This window comes from Lepisosteus platostomus, chromosome 27, assembly GCF_059453375.1.
Source record: "Lepisosteus platostomus isolate fLepPlt1 chromosome 27, fLepPlt1.hap1, whole genome shotgun sequence".
NCBI classification, from domain to species: domain Eukaryota; kingdom Metazoa; phylum Chordata; class Actinopteri; order Semionotiformes; family Lepisosteidae; genus Lepisosteus; species Lepisosteus platostomus.
Genome location: NC_142637.1, coordinates 6,776,054 through 6,803,782, shown reverse-complemented (window position 1 = coordinate 6,803,782; position 27,729 = coordinate 6,776,054). Strand labels below are relative to the sequence as shown.

Genomic DNA, 27,729 nt, shown 5'->3' with positions numbered 1-27,729 from the left:
GGCAGCGCAGACAAGTTCAGAAAACGGGCAAGCTAGGAAGTTGTAGAAAAGGCTGAATATTTATTAGAAACATTTGTTTCCCTTTTAAAATTTACAGCATTTTTATTCCGTTTAAAAATAATTGGTGTTACAGACAAGATGCTCATCAACGTACTGATTGATGTAAGTGTAACCTTTGTTTCTCCCCAACTATTTGGTTCCAGTGTCGGTAGTGTATCATCCCAACCGGCAGCTCCGTTGGACACGTTTCTTAGGGAGGGGAGAAACCTCTCGCTGTCCAGATCGGTCACCAGAAAACAAGGTCAAATCACAGCCTGAGCTGGAAATTGTAGCACGTTTAGAAACGGCCATAGTCTTTGACCAATCGTTGCCCGAGATGGTCCTACACGCCTCACCCCCTGGTTTCTTCGTCGTCCTAAGATCACCCTCAAGTCTCCCCGAGTTCTCGGGATGACACCCACTGGGGGGGGGTCAGTCCAGCCCGTCCTCACCCATTAAGGCAAAAGATAAAGGAAAAGCATTAATATAGAAAAAAACTTGGCGTGATATTGATGCCGATAGGCTCTTACGCCCAGCGAAGGCTGTGAAAAAATCACTGCGTACCACTAGACTTGTATACTTAATACAGACTGATGTGATTGTAAAAAAAAAAAAACCAGGCCAGGACAGTCACAATCCATAGAAGAGCCACAGATCTTCCAGAAATGAAACGCTTAACGACTGGTGTTCTCCATTTTTTACCAGTCTTGGTTTACGTGCCATTATGGTAGTTTATTCTAAAGAAGCGGTCTAAAATAATTTTAAAAAGTGTTCAACTGCAACTGAAGTAGTACAGGTTGTTTCACAGCGCAGACGATTTTTGGAACGAGAAAAAAAAAATATCGAAAGAATGTAAAAGTTCCGTTCTTTTGTAGCAGACCTTGGTATCCAGCAACCACACGTCCAGGTCCGAGTTTGGAGGAGATTACCTGAGATTTTTTTGAGAAACCTCTGGATAAGACAAGATCCTGGGAATGATTAGGTCATTAATGAGCAGAGGGGCGCCAAAAGTCCTCCCTCTTGTTGGCGCGATCCGTTTCTGCTTTTCCACGCAACTCGGTCATGACACTGCAAACCCATTCCAGAGACAAGCAGGAGTCCAGTCCAGTCTCGCAGACCAGGCGAGATGCGGCTGGCCCAGAGCAGGATCGCCCCTCGTAAACCAGCTTGACAGGGAAAACCCAGGAGCCGGTACCATGTCCCGGACTCCACGCCAAACTACCTGCGCACCACAGGTACCTGCGCCGGACGCAATCCTCTTGAAAGCAAGTAAAAAAAAAAAATCTAAAAAAAACATTGACAAATTAAAAAAAAAAGTCCTGAGACTTTTGTTTCCAGAACTAATATTTTTCTGGCCCTTCAAAACAAAACAAAAAAAAAAAACACACGAACTAACGCACTCCAACAGCTCTGCGACACCTGCAGAGCCACTGGGGTCCGACAACGGCCCCCCTGTCCGCGTCGTTCCGGGGGGGGATTTCAGCAGGAGCCAGGAAGACCACCTGAGCTGGCCAGAGGCAGGGGGGCCACAGGGGTCTCCGTGTGGCCGCGTGTCCCAGAAGAGGCCCCGTTGCGATCTTCACCTCCTCTCCTCGCCCGCCCCCCCCACCCACTGCTCTGGGGGGGCTCAGAGCTCAGTGGCTGGGCCCCACTCGTCGTCGTCGTCGGCGGCGGCAACGGCGTTCTCCGCGTGGTCGTCGGAGCTGTCGCTGCCCTGGATCTGAGAGCGCCTCCACTGGAGTGCCTGGTGATGCGCCAGCCTGCCGGGCACAGAGAGAGAGAACGGGGGTGGGGGGGGGGGCTGGAAACTGGCGCCCAGCAGCGCCCCCCGGAAACCAGGCACGAGCTTCCCCTGGAGTCACTTCCTGCTCTTGCTGGGACGTCAGGGAGAACAAGTCCGCTCTCTCTAACGAGCGGCGCTCAGGTTTAACGGTTCTCTACTTACACCACAAATTTGGGCTGCGGGGGCTTCTTTTCCTCAGGCTCAGCCACGACAGCCTGCAAGACACACAGTACCGCCGTTAGCTACGTCTCACCCATCCAGAAACTCACAGAAAGAAATAAAAACAAGGCGATTCAGCTGTGAGAGGAGGAAAATCCACACAAACATCCTGGTCTTCCAAGCAAGTAGTGCCATCCCCGGAGATCCAACTTACCCGACTGGCTTCCTCCTGGATTTCCGGATGGCTGCCCCCGGGGGGGGTCACGTGAGGGGGTGGGTCTGGGAGAGAGTGAAGGGAATCCGAAGCCCTGAGATTTGGGGGGCTTTCCAACCGGGGGCGCGGAGCCGACGCTTCGGGGGTTCCAAAACGGGAGGGGTCATCCTCCGAGAAGCTGGTGGGGGACGGCTCCCCGGGGTCGTCCTGGCGACGGGACCGGGGCTCGGGCACGTGCAGGAGGGGCGGCCGGCGCCGGGAGGCCCTGGGGTCATCCGGCACGAACCCGGGGGGCCCCTCCTCCCCGGCGGCGGGCTCCGAAGAGCGGGCGAGGGAAACCCCCACGTGCCGCGGCGCCTCCCGGCCGCTGTAGGGCTCGTCCAGGTCTTCGTCCGTGTAGGCCTCGCCGTCCGTGTAGGCCTCGCCGTCCGTGTCCTCGTAGTCGCTCGTGGCCCGGCTGTCGCAGCTCAGGTAGTCGGAGGAGTGGGAGCGGCTCAGGGCGTCCAGCTCTTCCTCTCCGCCGCTCTCCAGCTGCGGAACGCCAGGCGGGAGAATCACAAACCCGGGAAATAACAGAGCTGCGCCGGACACAAGAGAGGAGCACGCAGGAACATGGCTGCTTGTAACAGCGGGGCCTGATGCAGACGATCCCAGATAAACATCATATTTACACAACAGGTGTTGCAGATGTAGCACTATAGGCAAAGGTATTTTAGTTTTAAGCATTTTACAATGTCAGAAGTCTTCCATCAGATCTCCATGTCCCACCATATACTGCCCAGGGATGTGTTTATGGGTTAAAAGAAATTGGTGGAAAAAACCTGGAATGAATAGTATTCATCGAGTTCAGGGCAAGTGAAACATTCGCGCGGATCAGGAAAAGACAAAACCTCTATGGAGGATTATGGGATTGAAAAGGATTACAGGGCCCTGAACGTTCCTCCCTTGCTAGCTTTTCCGCTGGCGCACAAGAGCTTCCTTACCGTCACTTCGGACACCCAGACGGGCTTGGTCTGCAGGCTGCAGATCCGGTCCTTCAGGACCTCGTACCACATGTCCGAGCCGGGCTGGAGCTCAATGCGAGCTGAAAAAGGGGAGAGGCGCAGTTCAGCTGGGGCACCTGGGAGCCACTCGCCAGGTTTCCAGCGTCTTGGATTCCTTTTCCACATCCTAGGGCCGAGCGGTGGCTCTGTGGCTCAGGATCTGCGCCTGTGGCTGGAAGGTTGCCGGTACGTATCTCGCAGCCGGCAGAGGGATCCTACTACCGTTGGGCCTCTAAGCAAGGCCCCAGCTGCTCAAGTATAAATTGCTGACCCTGCGCTCTGACCCCCAGCTTCTCTCCCTGTCTGTGTGTCTCACGGAGAGCAAGCTGGGGTATGCGAAAAGACAAATTCCTAATGCAAGAAATTGTATAGGGCAAATAAAGTGATCTTATCTTATCCTCCATTTAAACTGTCTTTACAGCTCCAGGAATGGAGTTCCAGCCAGATATAGGGAGTGACAAAGAAACCTTCAACCACGAGCAACTCATTCGAGGTTTTAAACGGCAGGGCATGGAACAACAGGTTACTTTCTAGCCGTTTGGCCATCCTGCTCAGTTCAGATGTCATATGCACAAGTGCAAAGAAATGCTTATTTGCATACATGTATGGGCCGATACAAAGACATTAAGGAATCAAAACCAAAAACAAACCCCAAACAGCAGCAGTAACAAGTTAAATAACATGCAACTTATAACGGAATAAGTCAAGACCAGCAGTTTGAGAAGAGAAGAAAAAAAACCCCCTTCAGCATGAGTCAGTGGTATGGGTAGAGTTTAGTAATCCGACAGCCTGTGGGAAGAAACTTTCCCTCAATCTGGAGGTTCGTGCCTTTATGTAGCTACCAGGATGACTGGAATCCTTAGCAATAATTCCAGCCTTCCTGAGACAGTGAGGTGTAAAGATAGAGGGGAGCTGTACTCCAGTGATGGACTGGGCTGACCTGACCACCCCCTGCAACGCCTTCCAGTCAGACGACGAGCTGCTGCCAAACCACACTGAAATAGCACACATGAGCATGCTCTCAATAGCGCTCCTGTAAAACGTGGCAAGGACCGTTGAAGACGGACCAAATTCTCTCGACCGTCTGAGGAAGTAAAGGCGCCGTTGCTGTATGGTGACGAAGGACCTTGCATGAATCGCGTTTTCTCGGTTCTCAGCCCCGCTCTGCGACGGAGCCTGCCGTGGAAAGGGAGAGCTCACGCCGGGCGCCTACCGGAGAAGAGGTGGGCGAAGTACTTGCGGGTCTTCAGGGCCTGCGCGTAGAGACGGCGCGAGCTCTTCTTGGAGTCTGGGCACAGCCTCTTCCTCATGGCCTTGACGTCCTTGCGGCTGTGGGGGTCCAGGAAGAGCACCAGGGGGTGGTACTGGATGTAGTTGAGCCGCTCCACCGCGGTGGGCGTGATGTCCAGCAGGGGGTGCTTGTCCTGAGGGAAGGGAAGAGGGAGGACATGAGAGGGTCCGCCGAGCCCCAGAATCGACAGCTCCGAGATCGGGCTGCGACGGACAGCTCCGTCCAACTATTACAAAACCTTGTTCTCTTCCCTGCCCGTCTTCACACAACTACAGCAAACCAGCTTTAACGGTTCTGGGCCAGACGATTGATTTCAACTGGTCAGCTGAACGTCTGGCCGTCTACTTCCAAAAGGAACTACTTTTTCCAAATAACCACCTAGGAAGCAGCTCAGATCCTAGTAAATGGAAGCCTCTCGGTTTACATCTGCCGAGCCCTTTCTGTAGTAGAAGGGGTCAGAGGTCAAGGATTCACGGACGTATTGCAAGCTTACAGGAGCGCTGTGCTTCTTGGGGACAATACTGCAAGACCACAGACATCCGACGAGTCCCAGGGAGTGAGACACAGGAGATAAAATTCCCCCATCTTCATCCCAGCCACTGTGCACTGCACCTCTGGAAATCCCAGTTACACAGGTGGTACCAATTTACACTCAGGCCCAAACCAGCGTCTTTTCTGATCAAGCCACACAGACGCCCCACAAAGTTTTACAAAGCCACTCCATCTTGCCGATCGCACGAAATTCTCGTGTTGCCCTGCCACACCTCCTCACCTGCTCTGAAATCTGCTTCACGGCCTCCAGTTTGATCACTGAAGAGGAACCTTCTCCTCCACTGCGGGGGACCATCTCTGTGTACAGAAGGGCGAGAGGGGGACGGGAGAGAGAGAAAAAGTTACCTAGATCCAACATCATAGCTCAGATCATCCCAGTAAAGTATGAAATTCTTAGCCCAGTGCAGGCCGGGTCCGACTGCGCTTGACTTACGGGCCACTTCAAACTCTTCGGGCATTTCTCTAGCCAGCTTCTCCATGGCCACATCGTTCAGAGGACCCAGGATGGCGATGGGGCGTTTGAAACTAGCTGGAAGAGAGAATTGGCAGGAGGCTGTGTGAGGGAGGAGATACACAGCCCCGTGAACACCTGTGGAGTCTGGGGGCAACACACTGTGTGTATAACACCAGGAAAGAGATTAAGTTGAGGGGTGTGAATGATGGTAGACTTAAAAAGAATAAGAGAAGCACATACCCTCAGACAAGTAACCATAAACATTCCAGACGTTAACTAAACAAAATACGAGTGCGCCGACGGCCATATTTTAAAATGGCGGAAGGAAAGATTTAAAGGGTTATGTGTAATCTGGTCTAATAGTGCTAAGCTATAAAAAGCAGCTACATCACCCTGCAACTCACACCTCCAGCCTCACTGAAGCTCAGTAGGTGTGAGCCCGCCCAGTATCTGGATGGGAGACATGCTGGGAAAGCAGTGCAACCTGGGAGAATCAGGTTCCTGCTGTAAGAGGTGTTAGTGGGACCAGTAGGCCACATATCTCTATTTTCAATAGCACAATTCTCCAGCTGTTGGGTCCTATCTCTGTTCACCCTGTGGTCAATGTGGGTCCTAATGCCCCAGTATATTGGAGCATTACACAGTACTATACTGTAAAAAAAAAAAAAAGGCACCATCCTTCGGATAAGACATAAAAACGAGGTCCTAACTCTTTGCGGTCATTAAAAATTCCAGGATGTTTCTTGAAAAGAGAAGGGGTGTAACCCCAGTGTCCTGGCCAAATTTCCCCCCTGGCCTTTACCCATCATAGCCTCCTGATAACCCCCTCTCTGAACTGGCTTCATCACTCCACTCTCCTCCCCACTCAGAGCTGGTGTCTGGGGAGCGGACTGGCGCATCCTCCAGGTGGGGCTGCACACTGGTGGCGGCAGTGGGATTCCCCATGACCTGTAAAGGCCTTTGAGTGGAGGGTCCGGAAAAGCGCAAGGAGGTTAACTAATAACGCCTCTAATGACTGACGGCCAGCTGTGCCAGAGTGCAGGCAGAGCCCCGCCCTCTCACCCTCTCGCAGCAGGACCTTCTCGTAGGCGGGGTACTTGGCCTGGATGGTGAGCTGCAGCAGGTCGTCCCGGCTCCGGCGCACGTTCTTCTTGGCCCCCCGGAGGCCCCGCAGCTTCCAGAATTCGGCCCGGGGCCCCGGGACCTGAGAGGACGCGGCGCTGCTCTTCTGAGCCTTCTCCATATTGGCTATCACCTCCGCCCTGAGAGGGGCGCAGAGAGGGCGCCAGAGAAGACGGAGACGGCAATTTAACGCGCAGGTCCACGGTCATCCAAAGAGATTTAGGATTCAGAATGCAACTGCAACTTACTCGCTTTCTCTGTAGCTTCAAGTAATAATTAGATAATCACAGTCTGGGCCACCAAGTTACATTAATTCTTAAGTGCCTTAAGAATCTGCTTTTTTATAGCTTTAATGACTCTCTACTGAGATGGTGTACTTATGCAAGAATGTCGTATTGTCTAATTAATGCCTAATATTGCCATCTTTGTTATACAATCTATATTTTAAAATTACGAGTAAAAGAAAAGAAAAATAGGGACAAGAGGAAGCACAGTGGCATTGCGGTCTTGCAGCACTAGAGACCCGGGTTATCTCCAGACTGAGGCTATCTGTGTGGAGTTTGCATGTTCTCCCCACGTTGGGTTAGGGCTTCCTCCAACCTGGTAGGTTAATTGCCTACCAGGAGAACTGGCAACCTTGCTTAGTCTGCAAGCCTGTTTGACATTGACCGGCTAACTGACCAGGTCACTGTCAATAGCCCCCCTTCCGCCCAGGACCACCACGCTGACCTCTTGAAGTTGGGGATGGTGCCCTTGTCCAGCTCGTGCAGGTCGTTGCCCATGCGCACTGCCAGCCAGGTGCCCAGCTTCCCGTGATGCATGGTGTCCACCACGCGGAAGACCTCCCCCCGCGTGAAATTGAGCCCGTGGGACCCCTCTGCCACCTGGTCAAAGTGCGTCCGGATGAAGAAAGAGTCTCCCAGGTTGGACTGCATAATCTTCCTGTAGACTGAAATTCAAGAAGGAGGCTCTGGCAGAGCTGTGCTTTGTGGTGGCGAGACCTGTACTGGTCAGCTCACGCGGCGGTGATCGGTCAGCTCAAGGGTCACTGGTCCAGAGACACAAGAGGCAGGGGGAGATCAAGATGGCAAACACCATGAAAGGTGCACTTGACCAGTGCAATTTGTCGCTTTCGCTGGTAATGGGAATACAGCAGTAGTCTTAAAAAAACCTCCCAGAGGTAGGAAAGGTACAATATGTTTATTTGCTGTTTGTTTCCCAGTTTCGGTGAATTAGGAAAGAGAATATAACCCATGAGTCGTTTTAGAAGACCCCCCACACCCACACACACCTTTCACCCGGTCTTTTTGAACCACCTCCCCGGCAGCACTTACTGTCCATCTTGTTCTGCGTCTCTATGACGACCTGCTCCCCGCTGCGGATGTTGAGCAGGAACATGGCCGCCTCCTCCCTGGTGAAGTGGCCGAAATCGACTCCGTTCACCTGCCGGCACCAGAGGGCACAGCCCCATCAGAGCACACCCCCCAGCACAGCACAGCCCGAACTCCCTGGGGTGCCTGGGAGCCCTGGAGCTCTATGACCACTAGGCACCAGCTGCATGCGGATGCCCCAGTCGGTACAGTAGTTTAAAGTGTATCATGTCAATTGACATCATTCAATTGGCGTTTACCGCTCGTTTTGCACATTTCGCAGTAAAAGTGCCCAGCCCCCCCCCCCCCCACTGTGACCTGCGCCCTGACGCCTCACCTGCAGGATCTGATCGCCCTCCCTCATGCCCTGCTGGTGGGCCTGGCTCTGAGGCTGCACCCCGCCCACGAAGATGCCCACGTCGTTGCCGCCCACCAGCCGGAGGCCCACGCTGCCGTCCTTCACGAAGTCCACCGTCCGCAGGTCCGAGCTGTAGCTGTCCGCAGAGGGAGGGGGGGGGAGGAACCTGTTCTTTTACCAGCACTGACAAAGCGAGCAGAGGTCTGCCATTCTCAAACACAGCACGGCCAACCACGAGACATGTGGGTTTTTGTGGATCTGAATAGAAAACTGCCAAAAACTCTCAGTAGTGTATAAAGTGTACGTACAGGATTCCAGAAGGTGTGCGATTTTTTGAGAAAATGAACTTACCCTGAATTTGCTCTCCTCACACGAGGGGAATCCGGGGGGACTGAATAGATGGGCTCTTCGCTTGCCCTGCCTGGAAGAAGCAAACCGTGAAACTTCCTCCAGCATCCACAAGGTGTCGCTATTGCACTACAGCTTACACACCTCGCCCTCTTCCACTGACTATTGCATCACGCCAGTGAACTAAATGGTACAAAATCAATTCAGAGGTGAAACTATGTACTTACTGTGCACCTCGGAGACATCCTCCATTGGCACTCCAGGACGGATCATGCCATTACTGGGCGGTATTATGCTGCTGTAATTCAGAGACCAAGAACAGCAGGTCAGGGACAGTACCCTTGAGACATGTGTTGGCGCAGTGGTAATGGCAGGGTTAAGATATTAGTCCTGCAGTACTGCAAAGTGATTTCTAGGTAAACTCTTTTGACTTCCACCCTGCGATTCTTACCCTCTCCTTCTCATCTCTCCAGGCAAGCACAAACCCCTTTAAAGTGGTTGACTGGTCTCTCAATGAGAATAATTATCCTACCCCCGGCTGTTCTGTTCCCAGTATCCCTTGCTCTCGTATCTCCTGGGTGGCGAAGGGATGCTCTCTGTCTCCGAGTCGGAAAAGTCTGAGAAAGAGGGCGGAGAGGAAGGGAAAGATGAGCTGGGAATTTATCCTCCTCTGCCAGCCTGGTGAATCTCGGCCTCTTCTCTGCCAGACCCCGATAATATTAAAGATTCGTCCACCAGGGGGAGCCCTGAAAGAGGGGTGGCGAGAGGAGCCTCACCTTCGGGAGGGGGTCTGATGGGAGAGTGGCCTCGGGGCGGGGAGTCCTGTCCGGGGCCGACGGGCTGGCCCACGTCGGGGAAAGCTCTGGGAAGAGCAGAGGGAATAAATCGCAGTCAAAGCAAGAGTTAAATCCCCCTGATCCAAGCGGACACACACCTCTGCAGCGCGCCACTCACTTCACTGCCGAGCCCATCAGCACGACAGCAGCGAATCACTGCAGTCATCATGCGGGTTTGTAATCCGCATGCCAATGAAATCCGAGAGGCACGCAGCATGTTGCAACGCAAACCCTGCACTTGCACTTTCAAACAAAATAAAACTGCACTTTTCGCTTGTGTCAGAGACGCCAAAAGCTTTGAGAGTTCATAGGACACCTTTCGGCAGGCGTAGCACAGTGTAACTCGTGTCTAGCTGACTTCTACCTAAGCAGCACTTTTTGTTACTGGCCTTCCACCAACCTTGAAGCGATCGATGAGGAAATGCCCGAAATCTCACACTGTCTCCGTCCTATACCCCTCTCCTGCATCCGAGCGATCTTACCTGTATTTGCCCCTGCCGTCGGGGGCATCATCATGTCTCGGGGGAATGGAGGAGTTGACCTCTGACTCGGAGTCGGACTCGGGGGCTGAGCGAGAAAAGACAGGGAAGGCGAATTTCAGGAAACCTCTTTTTTTTTTTTTAGGAGTACAAAAGACTTTCCTTGAGCCAGTTTGATTCGGTACAATCTTTATAGCTCCCGGTCGTCTTATTTCCAGAATTCTCTCTCCTAAAAGCTTTTGCTGACCCAGAACGTGGCAACCAGCTGCTCATCACTGCATTTCCCCCCTCACACAAGCAGCTGTGATCAACTGTGGGGAAAAAGATGGGGGGCAGGGAGAACAGGCAGAGTTAGGCCCACCTCGGAGTGAGGGCTGGACTGTGGGCGCGACCCAGCGAGGGGGCTCAAGAGACGGGGGGGGCTCGTGGCTTCTGGGCTGAGAGACGTCAGAAAGCAACCTGGAGGAGAGGAACGGGAAGACAAAAAGAGTTTCAAAAGAAGAGTTTCAAAAGAAGATACAATGCAGCATCTCATTCAGCAGCTTTCCAGCAATCCACTGTGCAGAACAACGATGGGAACCATACGAATAACAAGAAAATAAGAACAACCACATGCATCACATCACCACCTGCACATTTTAAACGGACAGGAGACGGTCTTGTTCATGCATGAGCGTTCCTATAAAGGGCAAGTGGATTGGGCCCAATTTGCAGGGCACAACGAGCGACTGCAGAGTTCAGCCGCACCAGGCCAAGATCGAATTATCGCGAAGAGCTCTGTGGACGGGCACCTCCTCCGACGTACCGGTATCTGTTCCTGGGCTCGATGCTGTGGCTAGTGTCCGTCCACCTGGAGGGGACAGGGGAGCTGTGGTCCGACTCCGAGTCGGAGGGTCCTGCAGGACAGAGGGACGAGACCGATTGGTGACGGCCACTGCCCCACTCCGTCTCTTAGGAGGGTGTTGAAAAGAAACGGCCCCCAGAAACGCAATAGTACTTTCCCCCCCCTTTGACACCGAGTTCGGGGCGTTCGCGGCTGGCGGACTGACCTCGAGGAGGGGGTGCACCTGGGGAGTGCCCCCGCCGGGGGGGGTCCTGCCTGAGAGCGAGGGGCGACGCCCGGAGAGCAGGCTGGGTCACCTCGGGAAGAACTCTGGAAGACGAGCCAAAACGAGAAAGAGCAAAGTAGAACCGTCCAATTGAGCTGAGCCCCTTGTTAGAATCACCTGACCCATAAACTTCCCCTTGCAGAAGACTCAGACTTGGCCGAAACGCTCAATCGGATGGGAAGAGAACATGAAGATGCTCCGTTTTAACCATGAACACCCATCTGGTTCCGAGCGCAATGCAGCTCAGTCCAGCACGGAGTGAGAGTCCGACGATGTGTCGCTTGCGTCTTTACATCACTGCCCTCAGCCTCCCCCTCACACTTTGACCTTTGACCCGTGACCCCGTACCTGTATCTGCTTGACTGGCTTGTCACACTTGGACTGTCCTGTAGGGAGGGGGGCGACAGGCTGCGGTCCGACTCGGATTCCAAATCCCCTGGAAAAAAAACGGACAAAGAGCAGGAGTGAGGAGGATTTCTGGAGAGGCTGATGCTGTGGTGTCATCATATCAGCAGCTAAGGATTCTGCTTTTCTTCAAACCACAAGCACTGCTCTTCATGGGATATCTGTTTTAAGCTACAAAACAATATTTCAACAAAAAGTTCCATGTTCCTGGTAAGTATCCAGAGCTCCTCCTGAATGCGGGATAGTGCTCAAGGTTGATGTGACATTCTGGAGAGCAGGCCAGCTCATCCCAGGAGCACAACCACACAGGGATGATTTCAAATTGCCAGTTTGAACAAGCCAGCTCTGCAAGCTGAGCAGAAACCAGAGCACCAAAACAGAAAACAACAACCTAGCTCCAGGCTGGATTCGAACCCAAACCCCTGTACCCACATGCTGTGCAGCAACAGCACCAATCTAATTACTTATTTAATGTTAAATACATTTTGGTTTAAAGTTTTTTTGTGGATGTGTCACTACAAGGAAATTGGCACAGGAAGCGAAGCTTTAGTTAAAATTGGTTTAATATGAGGGAGAAATGACGATCAAATCAGTCTTTTTGATCCTAGAAAAGACAAAATCGGCCTCTTATTTTATAGACAAATCAAGGTTATTCTGAGCCCTTCGCTGTGGAGCACAGCCTGCGCTTGTCCTGCAGCAGGTCGGCAATCATATCCGCAGGAGAACCCCCTCCTCGCCACAGCACTCACCTCGGAGAGACGGCCTGGAGGAAGGGGGGCTCCACTGAGGAGAGTCATGCCTGGGAGCGAGGGGAGACGAGCGGGTCTTGGCAGGAATGGCTTCGGGAAAGACCCTGGTGGGGAGAGAGGGATAAGAATTACATCGGAGCAAGTCTAACCAACTGGAATATCATCCCTGTGCCGTCTGCAATCCCGGGTTAGTCCCGGGCTCTACCTGTACTGGCTCCTTGGCGCTCTGCTGTCGGGAGTGTCTAGCCTTGGAGGAGGAGGAGGAAGAGAGCCGTGGTCCGAATCCGTATCCGATGGCTCTGGATACGAGAGAAAAGATGGGCAGGGGAAAAAAAAAAAAGAGATGAGACTTTCGAATCATCCGTATTGTCCTCTTTTACACTAGATTGAGTGCAGTGGTGACAGCGTGCACAGAGGCAGGCACAGATCCCAGACTCACCTCTCTGAAGAGGGGCAGCTTGCACAGAGGACTTCAGAGACACTACCTGCAGGGGGGTCAAGTCCTGGGAGACGGGCGGAGTGGAGCTGGGCTTGTGATTCCTGCAGAGACGGAGACAGAGAGAGGGAGAGATGACGTGGAAGAAACAGGATGCAGCAGGCAGCAATGCCAAACACAAGCGGTTGTTTTAGAAAGGACAGCAGAGTGCAGGTTAGGGCACGAGCTGGATGAGGACAGTAGTGGGGGGTCTTGTCCTGTAGGAGGTGAAGAAGAACAAGGACTGGGTGCATGAAGGGCTATTATAAAAAAAAAACACACTGCATTCAAACACAAACACAATAAGGGTGGCCAGATATGATATATACACTTCTGTGCTGTGGGTTCTTGAATACATCTGTTTTCTGACTGCTTCATCCAATATAGAAGGAGGGAAGCCAGAGCCTATTTTGGCAAGCAATGGGCGCAAGGCAGGATCTGCAGCAGTGGAGAAAATAAGAACTCCAAGCAGATAGCACCCCAGGAATTGAACCCAGGGCTCTCGCACAGCGAGACAGCAATGCTATCCACTGTGCTGTTGTGCCACTACAAGTGGAATAAACTGCTCTGGTGAGGTGGGCTCACCTTCCGGTTCGTCTCTCCTTTCTTCCCGAGATCTTCCTTCTCCTGGTGGAGGAGGGGGGCTCCGACTCCAGATCCGAAATATCTGGATGGAAGAGACGCAAGAATCGGACACAGAACCACTAGTCGTGGGATTTGATTCGGTGATTTCTGGACCAGACATACTGCAAGGATTCTTAAGAGTTGTTTTTTTTTTTCCCTTTTGAGAAGAAAAAGGAAACAAAATCTCAAAGTCTTTGTTCCAGCCTTTAGTCAGCAAAGCAGCAATTCATTCTTTATCAGAAAGCCACCTCTTCCTAGGGTCAAGGGTCATGGCAACCCTGAACTTGATTTTTACAACAACGCTCACTGTGGCATTCCCAGAAGCACAGGCCAGGGAACACGACCCTGGATGGGATGTGGGGACAATTCAGAGAACTTGATGAGCCAGCATGTCCCTGGAAAATGAGGGGTAATTGGAAAACCCGCCGAAAGATATTGATAGAGAAATGCATTTTATTTCTGTAAGTGTAGAACAGTAGGTAGGGCCCTGTACTCTGGTCTATGGGGGTCAAGCCTTGGGTGAGATGCTATCTTTGCAGTTAGAATGGCGACTTTGCAACTCAACATTGCAAATAAGACACCAGGGACCCTGATACAACAGTCCCGGCATAGGCAAGGTCAATAAGAACAAAACAAATCTGAGGTGCTCACATCAAGGGTAAAACTCCCTGCTAACCACTTGTTCTGCTAATGCCGTTAAATTTGTTACCGTCCATCCCAGAGCTGTCGCCGCGACTGCCTTCATCATTGTCGCTGTTGGGCTCACTGTCCTCAATGTCTGGGATGCTGACCAGGAACTGACGGTCATCGCGCAGCACCACTAGGGACAGCTTGCCCTCCGACCTCTCCACCAGGTGCTTGGTGTCCAACAGGGAGAGGTTCTCGGTGGCCATCCCATTGATCTGTGGACAGGGTGCGGGTCAAAGGTCAGGCACGACTGCTGGGTTTGTCAAGTGCAGCAAAGCCTCGTGGGATTGGAAGGGCCATCCCAGGACATAACGCTATGTATACCCTGCACTAAATCTACTCGGGTGCAAAGCATCGGGTCCCACTTCATCAATGGGACCAGAAAAGACCATCAGAAAATGTGTTAAAAGCTCCAGACAAACACACACGGACCTTCAGGATAAGGTCTCCTTCTTGCAGGGTCCCTTCCTTTGCTGCCAGTCCAGTGGGGGTCATGTGTTTGACGAAAATCTGACTGCCCAACTTCAGGCCGTATTCTGGTAGGAGGTGAAAAATAAACAAAGATACTGTATTAGTATTTCCCTAAAGCACATACAGGCTGAGACACCGCCTCTCTGGAGAGCTCTCATGGCCCACACCCCTGCCCGGGGCTGAGCTCCAAGGAGACGCGCTCAGCTGCTCTGATGCGGTCTCCTTGGCGACTCGGTCCCTGCTGGATTTGCGAGCCAGCTGTGGCTGCGGTTGGTGGTTTTGGAGCGGCTCGCGTCCTCGACACGACCCGCCAGACTCCAGCGGGAGGAGAAAAAAACACACGAGCCGGCTTTCCCCAAACTCCGCTCCAAAGCCAGCCCAACCTTTCTCCGCCTCGCCCCTGGGTGACTTCCTGCCACAGTTTCAAATCCTTCCCTCCTCGTCGCCATCTCTACCAGGAAATGAGCGAGCGAAAGTCAGCTTGGGAAACTGGTCCTTAATATTTAAAAATCCAGGCATTTATTATCCAGCGTAGAGACTCTATATGACTCTATAATCCCCATTTCAGGAGGCCAGAGTCCTTAGTTTGGGTAAATAAGCTGGTCCTGCCAGCTCACCGTCTGTGGCTCTCTTCTTCAGCAGCGTGGCCCGGATGGGCCTGTACGGGCCGTCCTGGCTGGGCAGCCTCTTCATGCCGGACATCAGGGGCAGAGCGTGCCCGTTGCGGTCCGGCGTGGCGCTGCGGGCCTCGCGCTCCCGCCTCCCCTGGCTCCGCCCGTAGTAGTTGCCCTCGCTGCCGGAGTCCGAGAGCTGGGTGCCCCGCGAGGCGGCGCGGGACAGCGGGGCCTTGTGGGCGGCGACGGGCATCTGGATGGTGCGAGGCCTCTTCACCGTCTGGAAGGAGAGAGAGAGAGAGAGAGAGAGAGAGAGAGAGAAACGCCAGTCACTGCCAGGCCCAGGCCCTCGGTGTCTGGGGTGTAGAGATCAGAAACTTGGGCTGAATTGGGGCTGAACGGTTGTTGTCAACCAACCAATAATCAGAAGGGAGGTAAAAAAAAGCACGATTTCGTACAAAAAAACGCGATTCGAGAATGTCCCGAGAACGAAGCAGGAACACGCAGGCTGACCCCGCGCCTTCCCAATTCCAAATCCGAGGTCTTTTCCCATTCGAGCTTCGGAAACGGAAACTATAAAACGGAAAAGGGCCGTCGGCCACGCCCACCGGAAAGACAGATCCGCCAAACGGACAGGAGGAGGGATCTGCCACAGGTGGGGAACGAAAACCTAAGAACAGGTACTAGCGAGACGAGGCTGCCGAGCATGTTGGGTAACGAGTAGATAATTGGGAACGGCGTGGTCCGTTTTCCAGTCCCTTCCTCCCCGTGCGGCTGTGCTGGTCAGACTCACGATGTTGGCTGTCCTGCCGCAGGTCTTGAGCTGCTGGATGGCGTAGCTGGAGGTGACGTTCTCCATGGCGATGCCGTTGACCATGACGATACGATCCCGGGTTCTAAACGGGGTGGGGAGAGAAACGAGCGGTCAGGGGCGGGCGGCAGTCTAACAAGGCGGGCATCGCCGTTCTTCCGACGGGCACGTGCGACAGCAGGTAGAGGCAGGTTGGCGGTAACCCATTGCAGATGAGCTAGCATTAGAGGTCATCGAGGCCTCTGCTGTTTGTACACTGGGTGACACGAGGTGAATTAATTAATTAGATTAGATGAGGAAGGGCTGAGACCCACATTCTCTCTTGGGATTAATTTAGACAACTTAAGCATATAAAGGGAATCATGGTGGTAGTTGCCGTTGGGTTGTTTAGAGTAGGCTTTTTCATTTGTGCATATGGCATTTCTACTTTCTATCATGTCCCCCCCCCCACCCCGCCAACGTGCTCAGGCTCCGTGGGCTGCCTGCAAGCCTGGCACCCCGATGGGCGCACGGAGGTCCCAAGGTCTTCTTCACTCTTTCAGCGTCACTTAAAAAAAGAAAATCGGATAAAGGCAGCTTCTGCAACAGCACTCACTGTAGCCTCCCCGCTGCTGGCCCGTTCCTCACCACGTCCGAAATCAGCACCGCCGTGTCGCCGGTCATGGGGTTCGGCTTGTCGCGCCCCCCGGATATGGCCAGTCCGAAGCCCATCCGGGAATCCTGGAAAAACAGGGAAGCCGGATATACTATGCAAACACGCAGGTGTGGCCCAAGGGTCTGTACTGCACACGAGGACGTTACAGCAGACCAGACTCAGGTCCCCAAGGCAGGAGGGTAATAGGGTCTTTTATTCCACTGCAGTTCTTCCATCCATCTTCTAAACTGCTTTATCCAGTTAAGGGCCCAGTAGGGGGCCAGAGCCTATCCTGGCAAGCAACGGGCACAAGGCAGGGCACATCCTGGGCAGGACGCCAGTCCATCGCAGGGCCAACAGACACCGACACAGACACTAGAGCCAGTTTTCCCAGAAGCCAACTAACCTACCAACATCTTTGGACTGTGGGAGGAAACTGGAGCACCAGAAGGAAACCCACACAAACTCCACACAGACCGCACTCCAGGTCTGGAGCTTAACTTCACCACAGCGCCGCACTCCACTGCAGTCCATCTACTTAAAAGAGAAATTCCTGCATACTGCTGGACCAGAGCTGCGTACCACTACAACAGTTCGGAATTGGGCAGCCAATTGTTCATACAACACAAAATGGCAAAACTGCAAGCATTTTGCCCAAGTGAAAAAACACGACATTTACAAACAAAAGGAGGCCATTACACACATTTTTGGTCATTAGCAGTTAACCGATCTGAAGATCTAATCCAACCCTTTCTTGAGAGAAGTCAGGGTACTGGTTAACACCAACATGGCTGGGTGGCTTGTTCCACACTCTCACCACTGTTTGCGTAAGGATGTGCCTCCTGCTCTGCATTTTAAATACACTACCCATCGCCTCCAGTTTGTGTCTTAACATTTACCATTAAACCAAGTCGCTTATGGTTTTATTTGGAAAGCTGAGAAATGCTGGGGCTCCGAGCTTCGGCACTGCTTTCTTTAAAAAAGGAATTTCCATCAGGGTAGCACTGCAGCAGAGATGGGTGGATGTTGACCACCCAGTGGTGTAAAGTGGAAACATGTCTTTAGCTTTACAAAGTCACCACACGGCTCAGAATGAACATGCACCCACAAGCTCAGTATCCTTGAAGGTGAAACAGGGGCAGCTGATCAGCTCAAGGATAGCAAGCGTCAGTAAAGGCCGTCTCTATAAACAGTGTCCTGTTGCTCCTTCTGAAGGGAGACTGCAGCAGACTCACCTTGTTCACTGTGATAGTATACTGCTCCCATATTGTCATCTCCTCCATCTCTGGGTTCTACAAAATAAGAAGGAGAGGAAAAAAAAAAAAGATTTAAAACGTGCCTTTCCCTGTACAGTATGGTACGGTGAAGCATTCCTGATAAACCAAAAAAAACAGGCTGGGAGGTTAGTTAAGATAAGCAAGCGCAGAGTAGCTGTGCACACAGTACTGCTCTTTCACTGAACAGAGATTGCTCAAACAGTGGAGAAGAGGCCTGTACTGCTCCACCTCGGTGGACGTACTGAAACACACCCGTGGTGTCCCATGTCCCGTGGTGAAAGGCAGCACGGAGAAATAACTTTTTGAAAAACAGGAGTACTTAACTTGTGTAAAACATTCTAGAGTTCATGCAGCCATGTGGAAAATTGACCAGATCTTCGCCTGTCTAAGTCGAACACTAAATGCCCAGCCAAGCAGTATGGGGGGGGTAAATGCACCTGTAGGGGAAATGCAAGAACTGCACATTTCTCAGCACCCAATCGAAATCAACCATATTTGTTAGTGCAGGGCTCTTACCCAAAATCCCCTGCTTAGATAATGAAGTCAACTTCTACACTGATTTTATACAGTACGCAGGCCTAGCCTAAAGAACAGTCATGTTAAGCCCATAATATTCGACATTTTGCTTTTTGAAACTGCTGTTTTTATACTGGTGTAAGGCTAGGCATGCTTTCTCTTTCACATTAAGCAGAGCCATCAGTACATTTCAAACTCCTAGAATCCATTCACAAAGCGACAGCTCCATTTTACTGACTGATCACATTACTAATACGCAACTCATTTTGTAAGCAAACAAAATAACATTATAATTGCAACCCATGTTTCACTACAACATACCACAGATACCTTTCACCAGATGTCATTACATTTTGTTTAAAGTCTCACTGTTGCATCAGAATATAATGCAGAAACATTCCAATGGATGTGTCCCTTAAGGGTGCACCTAGCTTTTGGAGACACATGCACTCATAAAGTATCAGTTGAGCTGGGGCTATTTAGCCCATTACTGTTAGAGTTAAGCTCCAGCTTTTTAGAAACCATCCTGTATCAGGATTGTTTATCAGAATACATATCAGAAAATGTATTCATTGCCAAAGCTAAACGAATAACAGCTACTTAAGCCACTGTGTACCGAAGTTCACCTAAGCAACTATCTCAAGTGGAGTGGGCACTCTATAAACAAAGTGTGAGCTCTCATGCCCTCATTCATTCACAATAGTCTATACAAAGGATGCACGTGGTCCCCATCCCTGTTACTCTGCCATCTGTAGCCTGGAAAGCCAGGATGAACTCAATTCCGCTTGCAAATAACCTGGGATGCAAAGCTACAATGAAGCAGAATCATAAAAGCAGAAGAGAAAGTGCTGCCCTTCGTGCACAGTCACTCAATGGTTTAGGAGAGCTTCCACAACCAAGGCTATATAGCCTACAGGTAAATAACAAGACTCATCCGGGAGCACTGCTGTTCTGAAAGAATGAGTTTCGCCCAGAGTTGTTCAGGACTTTGTTTTTCCTCAAAACAGACCGCCCTTTGCCATGGCAACATGGCAATGAGCACACAGTTTAGTCAGAGCCTTGCGTCAGGAATTTTACCTTGCGCAGCCAGTTTCTTCCAATCTCTGTTTTTCAGCTATTGGCGAGACGGAAAGCGTGCAGGTGGAGAACACAGACCTCTGTGCCCTCCAGCACCAGGGAGGAGGAGGGGAGACTGAAGGACACAAACCTCAAGCTTTCATAGTTCTGTGTAGTTTATTGTTGTTTAAAAGTTCTGAATGAGTTCCCTATGCTTTATTGCTCCTATAGTCAATTGCTCACTTAGACACTTACTGCACCGAAATCCAGTGTGACAAACTACACGATGCTTCCCACCCAGTTTGGGCTCAGATATAAGTGGGCTGTTCCACCTTCGCCGCAGCTCGGTTTCACATCAAAGCTTCTACCTTCGCGCCTGCTGCCCATCTCCCGAGCGAGGGCAGGCGCAGGCCAGAAGCCCAGGAGCTCGCCTGGCACGGGGGGGCAAGCCCACCCAGTTCTACCCGAGACTGCAGCGGGGAGATCGGTGCTACAGGAAAGCAGGCCTGTCCTTGGAGCACAGGGGCAGATCCTCAAGGACTTGTAGTCAGAACGACAGTGTTTGTGCCCCAGAATAACCTCACCACCAGATTCCTTCTGTTTTTCAAGACATAGCACACCACCAATTCCAACCATGCCTTTGCTGTGTGCCTGTTGTTTTATGAAGGTAATTCTTTTATTTTTACTCTCTGCTACAGGGAAAAATGGGTTTTAATGCCACAGAGAACAACAGTATACTTCCTGCTTAGGGGAGCAATCGGGGATTCATTTGCAAGCCAAATGTATTTATTCTGTATATATTCTATATTCTTCCTGCTCGTTAAATACCCAGATGTGGCAGTATTTCCAAATAACACTCTAAACCGAGAGGCACAGGATTCGAATGTACCTCTGGCAGGGGGAGGGGGGAATGAAACTGAAATGAGCTGGGTTTTTTTACAAGCTCACCCATAACACAAGGATATGGAGGTTCATCCCCATCAGACCAGGGCTGGACTTGAATACTTGCCGCCACTATTAAGAGTAATGTGAAAATCCTCTTTACTGCTCCCCATTTGCAATGCAAAACATTTTGGCACTGAGCTCGTTCACAAGAAGCCATGTCTGTGACGGGCAGACCAGCCGAAGGATGAAGGATGAAGCAGACTGCACGCATAAACACAGCTCCCTTTCCGGAGCACTCTGCAGAAGATTCCTCTTACTGTCACCTTTCCCAAAAAGCTCAGTCGCACAACAGACCACTTAAGGGAAGAAGACGCACACGATGTCTTGATCTCTTAAGGTCTTTTTAAAAAAAGCTAAGGCAATGCCAGACCAAGTCCAGAACACAGATCAGCAGCTGCACATGAGAAATCGACCATCGGTGCTCATCGAAGAATCATGGACATCCGGAAAAGAGACAATGGAAGGGCCAAGGTCAGTTTTACCTTCACAGTCACATTGAAAAGACTTCGTACATGCCCATGAATGGGAGATCTAAAAACTAAAGAGACACCTGCGATCAGCAGACAGATGGATTACACATGTAATTTCACTGCACCTGCTCAGGGCTGAAAGCCTTTTACCTCCAGATTGTGCCAGGCAGGAACGACACCAGCTCGGAAACAAAGTTCCGCCATTTACCAAAAACAATTCAACACACAGGAGCCCAACCCCGACGTGGAACGAATCTTTCCAGTCAAATTGAATACACAACAGTTTCCAGAATGACTTCATTTCATGACCTATATGTACTAAAAGAGGTTTTCATAGGACAAATACACCAGGGTCATAGTTGTAGCCATTCAGAGGTTCTCCTCCAAAGGCTGACAGCTTCATGGTTGAGAGCTTGTAAATATTTGCACTACAATGGAAAATCTGGGACTGAGAAGCAAAGGCAAGCCTGGAATGTACACAAGGCCCAGATAACAGGAGTCACATAACTCCCATTAGTAACTCCCATTGCCTGCTGCTTGTCCTCCAATAACAGGGGACCTTTTTCCTTTGTTCTGCCTGCAAGGAATGCTTTGTCCAGGTGCAGGAAGCATCTGGTTCCGAATCATCTTTGCTTGTATCTCCGAAGTGAAACGCACACATATGACGGAGTGTTTGGAGATCAGAGACTGAAAGAACAGATATCCAAGGAAACAGACACCAGCCAGCGCTAGGAGACCTACGGTACCAGGAGCTCCTTCTCCACACCCCTTGTCTCACTTTAATAGATTATCGGCCATATACAATTTCTTGTATTAGGAATTTGTCTTTTCGCAGACCCCAGCTCCATGACACACGGATGGGGAGAGACGCCTGGGGTCAGAGCACAGGGCCAACCATTTATACAGCACCCCTGGAGCAGCTGGGGTTAAGGGCCTTGCTCAGGGGCCCAACGGAGTAGGATTCCTCCGATTCCCCCAACAAGTGAATTATTTGCTTTAAAGAATGAGTAGAAACACAGACAATTACAGACAAAATACACTCACCACATCCTTGAACCTCACCGCCATCCTGGGGTTAGTTCCTTTTTCATCAAGCTGTCGCCCCCTCTAAATGTGGGCCAGTTTTCACCGGAATGCCATATTCCGTTTGTAAAAGTCTTTAAAACTACATCCTCAAAAACAAACTCCCAACAACTACTCCCCCTGAGCCTGCAAGCAAGCTGGAGAGCTCATTCCCGAGTCCTTGTCCACGTCCGCTGGACTGCGCCAGCCACGCCAGGGTGTAAAGGGGGTCTTCCGAGTTTGCTGGGAGTAAAAGGTGAAAGATGTGAAAGCCCACTGCGTTTACCAAGCACTCGCCTGGGGGAAATAAATTCTCTCCTCCAGGCCCTGAGCTCCTCCCTGTATTGTTCATACACTGATAGTTGTTTGCGGAAGTTTTAAGGTGGAGGTAACTCACCTGGGCATAAGCCACAGCTTCAGTGCCTCATGGAAAAGCACTGCCACCTTAAGAAAAGTCAGGTATAACTAATATGGTATATAGAGAGGGGCTGGACATAACTAATTAACACTGGCCATTCACAAGGGAATTCCAGGCTTCAGAATGCTGGATAATCATTACCCGGGACTAATGGCCAGGTCCTTAACCTAAAAACCTGAAGGGACACAGACCGCTGATCTAGTCATCAGCCCTCTTAATCTGAACATCAATGAATAAAGAAGCAAAAAAAATAAAAATAAAGCTTATTACAGATGGACGAAACAATTGAGCAAGAATCAGGTTCTATATAAATCAAGAAAAGAGCTACGATGTCAAACAGCCAAGTACTGTCCTTCAGAGAAAAGCAGCACCCTATCTCAGGCTGTAATGCTCTGTGGGGTATTCTGAATGTTGCATCGAGGTGGTGCTATTGCGACACCTGCTGGGGGGAACTGGGATTTCCACCACTTATGCACACTTGAGCCTCCAAGACTGAGCATAGCTGCATTCCCCCACCCCCAAAACATTCTGTTTCAGGGGTGCAAAGGTCAGCATCACCGCCTCACAGTGCTGGAGCACCGGGTTCAACTCCCAGGATGTTATCCGTGTAGAGTGTGCATGTTCTCTTGTTCACATGGGTTTCCTCCCACAATCCAAAGACACGCTGGTGGGTTAACTGGCTTCTGGGAAAATGGGTCTGGTGCGAGTGTGTGGGCGTTTGTGTCCCTCTGCCCCGTGATAGACTGGTGTCCCTTTCAGGGCATACCCTGCCTTGTGCCCATTGCTTGCCAGGATAGGCTCTGGGTTCCCCAACAAAATGGGGGGATGGATTTTGTTTCACCTGGAAACCTTGATCTTGACGCTCTACAGGAATTGGATTACGACACTCAACGCTACTCCTTCTTTCACAAGCTTTCTCGTGCGGAAATGGTGAAAAATCGCATACTGCCATGATGTCTCCTCGTGATCCAGACTGCACTGGACAGACTCCAAGAGAGGGAGGCTGGGACTGTGCCAGTTTTGGCGTACTCAGCGTACCCACAATAAACACACTGAAACCACCTCCAATTGTCCCCCTTCAGTAACTAGAGTCATTACTGCTCACTATTCTCTCTCTCACATAAACACTCACACACTACCTTACATAGCTTGCTGGAGGAGTATCACCCATACAGCATATCCATGATGGTCCGAATCACTGATGGTTCATGTGAATGGTTTCACCATTGCAACAGCCTGTTTGGTAGGTTTTGCTGTCAAAACTGACTCAGCAAACGGGAATAAACTACAACAGCAGCAAAGAATAACCTGCAATATCTTAAAATGGAGAGACAGAAAAAAAGACTGCATTCACAGATTTAACCATTTCAAACCAAATGAAATAATGCAGATTAGTCGGAGGCTGGAACTCCTGGAATTAATAGTGAAACCTGCTCTGCAATGTGGCTCTGAAAGGTTTCGCTGCAGTAAGAAAGCAGTGCAGGTACAATAAACTATTTTAAAAGAATGTCTGCCAGCAGTTCCTCAATTATTTAAATAACCGTTATTCAGTACTGATAAATAATTAACAAGAGAGTCACAATTAACAAGAGACAGAAGTCACCGCTTCTCATAAAAGAACTGCTTTCACTGTCATATACAGGTTGTGATTCCCGGTCGTGAATTTATATATTAAATTTATGTCTTTATGCACTCCAGAAAGCTCTGAATTTGCAGCTCTATATTTCTGTTTATTAGAGACACACAAAACACAGAAAGATCCTGTAAAAATGCAAAGGCCAACTTAATCTGTAACGTTCTACAGGAACATATTGGATACAGAACAAAAGCAGAGAAATCAGTTACACCAGGAAGTAACGAAAACCTTGAAAACCAATCAATTAGAGATAACTTGGCACAAAATAACAGAATGGACAAATGCAGGCAGGGCATAGCCAAGTGTAAACACTCATCAGCAGATAGCCAAGGTGCGCCAACCTCCTATCTCAAGATAAAAACTCCGATATAGTTTCTTTTTTCCTATCGTTTGTATATAAAGAGGTGCCCGAGGCAGAATTCCCCACCTTCTTAGCAAATCTCTTACTTGCTGTGAATCCTGGGATAGGACTGATGCCGGTTTTCGACTGATTGCAAATCCTGAGATGCCCGTTCTTCCTGGTTTTCAGTTCCGGGCGGTATTAAAATACACTGTCAACAGTCCCTTGGTATTTTCCCAAGCAGTCTCCCCCGTACTCCCAAGACCAGCCCGAGGCTACAATTACACTTTCCCCGGTCTCCGAGCCTCTACTTCCAAAGAAGTGAAATGCATCCGACTCGGAACAAAACATCCAGGGGCTACAACCCCCGCTAAGACAGATTCCAACCTCCTCTGCGCATCGGTCTTCCCCCTTAATTTTTCTTCAATCCCTTATACAGGCAGGTGAGTCAGTTGAAAACGATTTCAGTCAGTGCTGTCCATTTATATGGCAATTTCTGGCCATTTGTTTCCAGCGCAATTTAAGTCTAAGGGCGGTGCACAAGCACAGAGTCACCTGGGAACTGAAATCAGGCCCCCTGGCCCTCACCGCTGCTCAGGAATGACGAGAGGTATTTGCACAGTCGACAGGATGTGAACCCGAGACCTCGCTCAGTTTCCAGGTCAGAAGTGCGCCAGTCCTCGGTGTTCAGAGCACTAGAGCCTCAGAGACTAGCCTCCTCTTCAATTACAGCATCGGTCTGGGGCTGGTTGGGGTGTTTGTTTTGTTTTTTTAACAGGGCTTTAAACCTTTTCACCAAGAACAAAACCAGACTTAGGACAACGCTGAAAGCAGAAACGTATATTTAAAGCTGAAGAAGAAGGAGGGGGGAAAAAAATGCACTTCAGGGGATTTCTGAGCCGAAACTGAGCTGAAAGCGAGAGTCGTTGGCACGCGGGCAGGTGGGAACCTGCTGTAGCAGCAGAACCAGTAGGACGAGTCCAGGAGAATGCGAGTCGGCGACCAGCTCCACGTTCCCTGCTCCCGGACCGCGAGCAGGACGCCCCAGCCCCTCTCTCGGACCCACAGCAGGGCGAGCCAGGAGAAAAACAAGGGGGAGACACGACTGTGTCAAAGGTTGGGGCAACGAGACGATGAGAATTTGGAGACCGGTTTCCCTTCAGCCTCCGGCCTAATTCATTCTAAAGATTGGGGCGAGTGTGTGTCATCTCACAATTAAAAAAAAAAACAAAGCTGATGGAATCAAAGGGTGTGTGTGTGAAGGAGTGCGTCTCAAAATCCTGTTTTTAAACACCAAAACCTGGCACCCGTAGCCAACTGGTTGTTCTCATGCATTTGCAAATGTACAAATAGTTTTAACGATGTATTCCTAATTATAACAGAAACCTGCTAATCACAACTCAACATAAAAGCCGTCCATTCCACTCCAACTCGCCAGTCCCGGATTGCACTCGGCAGTTTCGGGTGGCTGGGAATATCCCGACAGGAGAGACCTATGGGCTGCGATGGATGCTGCCAGGCAGATGCGAGACAGACAGGTCCCCTCTTCGTGACAAAATGTTTCAACCATCGGAAACGGCGACTACAAAAGCATTTTGACCCCAGTCCCCTTGTCGGTGGCTCATTGGAGACAACAGGTCAGTGAGGGGTAAGAACTCGGCGAGGCAAGAAGATTTGCGTTATGCAAGAATCTGTTTACGACATATCCTGAACCTCCCCAATCTGAGATTTCAGTACAGGAGCCTCAGGCAATGGTGGGGGTGGTGGTGGTGAAGGGTTTAGTGGCTCTTAAAATGCGAGTCTCGGAAAACACTGCCGTGCACTCACGACAGAAACAGACATGAAAGAGACGGGGTGCTGGAGACAGCAGACGCAGTACAAGGCACAACCCACACCCAGGATTCCCAGCTCGGCAGTCAGCATCCTGCCCGCTGAGCAGCGTGCTGTCTGGGGCAGGTCTTTACCCCAGCACAGGGCCGTCTGTGCCGGCAGCCTGCGAGCCCAGCAGGGCGTCACGAGCATCATGGGATAGAACCATCGGCACAAATGGAAAGCAGAAGCCCAAGGCCGTGACTCACACAGGGGGGAACAGCCCCTGGTATCCAACAACAGGGGGTCCAGAGGACATTGCCATAGGGCTGCCTCTCCATTTCCATGTCCACTTTCACCTTCACCTCGTCAGGGTGCAGGCGACGGCCAGCACTCTGGCCTCTGGCGGCAGGTACGACAGCTAGTCTGGTCCCAGCGCTGGCCTACAGCTGCAGACTGAACCACCCTCACCTCCCACGACAACACTCTGTCCAGGGCTGGTCAGTGAACAAGCCCCGGAGTGTGACTGGCCACATGATGCACCGCCTTCAACCTTCATTTCTACTTTCACACCGGCTGCAGATGTGCCAAGACATCTCCTCAAAAGAAGAAAAAAAAGCCTGTGAAACTGACTTTTATTGTCCCTGATGGGAAATTTGCTTTGCAGGCCAGTAAGACAATACTGTACCTTCACAACACAAACCCAACTATTAACAAATAAGAGACGGTCACGTATGATGAGAAAGACAAAAACACAAAAGTAAAATATACAGTTGCCCAGATTAAGCAGGTTCATATCCTCGCACTTTAATAGATTAGGCGAGATTTTAGCGTGTCGCATTTATAAGGTGACTTACTGCTGTAAACGTTGTGGAGAACATTTCATACTCCCGTGGAACTTTCACGGCAAGCGCCGTGTTGATCTGAATCACCTTCATAAAGTACCCAAGTCTGCGTTTGTTGCTGTTGGACAAACTCCCTAAACTGTAAGGACGCCTTGGTCCACAAGAAACACCCCGAGGAAATCACCCTCAGAGCGACAACTCAGGAATACTTCGACACCCACGACACGAAACCCCAGTGCGTTATCAACACACACACACCATAAACTGCCCAGGTCTATTAATCGCACGGGGGTTGTAAACTCATAAAAGCAGTTAATCGCGAACAAAGTACTGAAACGGCGCTTGAGAAAGAAAACAAATACCTCGGCTAAGGCACAGGAGTGATACCGGATAGTTTTCCCTGCGGATATTTACACATACACACATGCAGTGCTGGTATGGCGTTTCGGGTGTACCGAATCTACCCAGGTTTCGCACGGAGGGCGAAACGACAGACAAAACAACTGGGGAAAAAAAAAGGTAAGTTACTCGGAACAAAAATAACAAAGTAAGTAAACTCACCTGTGTGGTGCGTGGCCGCGAGGTGCGCAGGTAAATAAACACTCAATCCCGCTCGCGGGGCAAGGATCACCCGTGGAGAAACTCCGAAATCCGTCTCCCGTGACCCTTTCAATCGACTGAGCGAGCGAGTGGAATCCTTAAAGGGGAGGTTTTAAAGCTGCCAGGTA

The 27,729-nt window shown here is 50.8% G+C and overlaps 1 protein-coding gene across 3 annotated transcripts; it reads right to left on the bottom strand.

Annotated features, from left to right (window-relative positions):
• Positions 1-40: 40 nt before the first annotated feature.
• On the bottom strand, positions 41-27,729 carry tjp3 (tight junction protein 3). 3 transcript variants are annotated; one of them, XM_088621746.1, is made up of 31 exons: positions 27,563-27,729; positions 17,863-17,919; positions 16,589-16,713; positions 15,976-16,078; positions 15,186-15,462; positions 14,530-14,633; positions 14,120-14,312; positions 13,372-13,453; positions 12,751-12,851; positions 12,517-12,610; positions 12,312-12,415; positions 11,506-11,593; positions 11,098-11,201; positions 10,854-10,944; positions 10,410-10,507; positions 10,052-10,136; positions 9,510-9,595; positions 9,266-9,350; positions 8,961-9,031; positions 8,737-8,806; positions 8,365-8,521; positions 7,992-8,100; positions 7,387-7,606; positions 6,598-6,797; positions 5,515-5,610; positions 5,302-5,378; positions 4,452-4,662; positions 3,179-3,279; positions 2,196-2,726; positions 1,985-2,037; positions 41-1,799 (listed from the first exon to the last, which is right to left on the bottom strand). In XM_088621746.1, exons 2-31 carry the CDS (start codon positions 17,908-17,910, stop codon positions 1,667-1,669), a joined length of 3,897 nt encoding a protein of 1,298 aa, XP_088477872.1. In that variant the 5' UTR covers positions 17,911-17,919; positions 27,563-27,729; the 3' UTR covers positions 41-1,666. The 3 variants fall into 3 exon arrangements, with proteins under 3 accessions (XP_088477872.1, XP_088477871.1, XP_088477870.1); XM_088621745.1 differs by lacking the exon at positions 27,563-27,729 and adding an exon at positions 21,936-22,253; XM_088621744.1 differs by lacking the exon at positions 27,563-27,729 and having other exon boundaries at positions 8,365-8,515.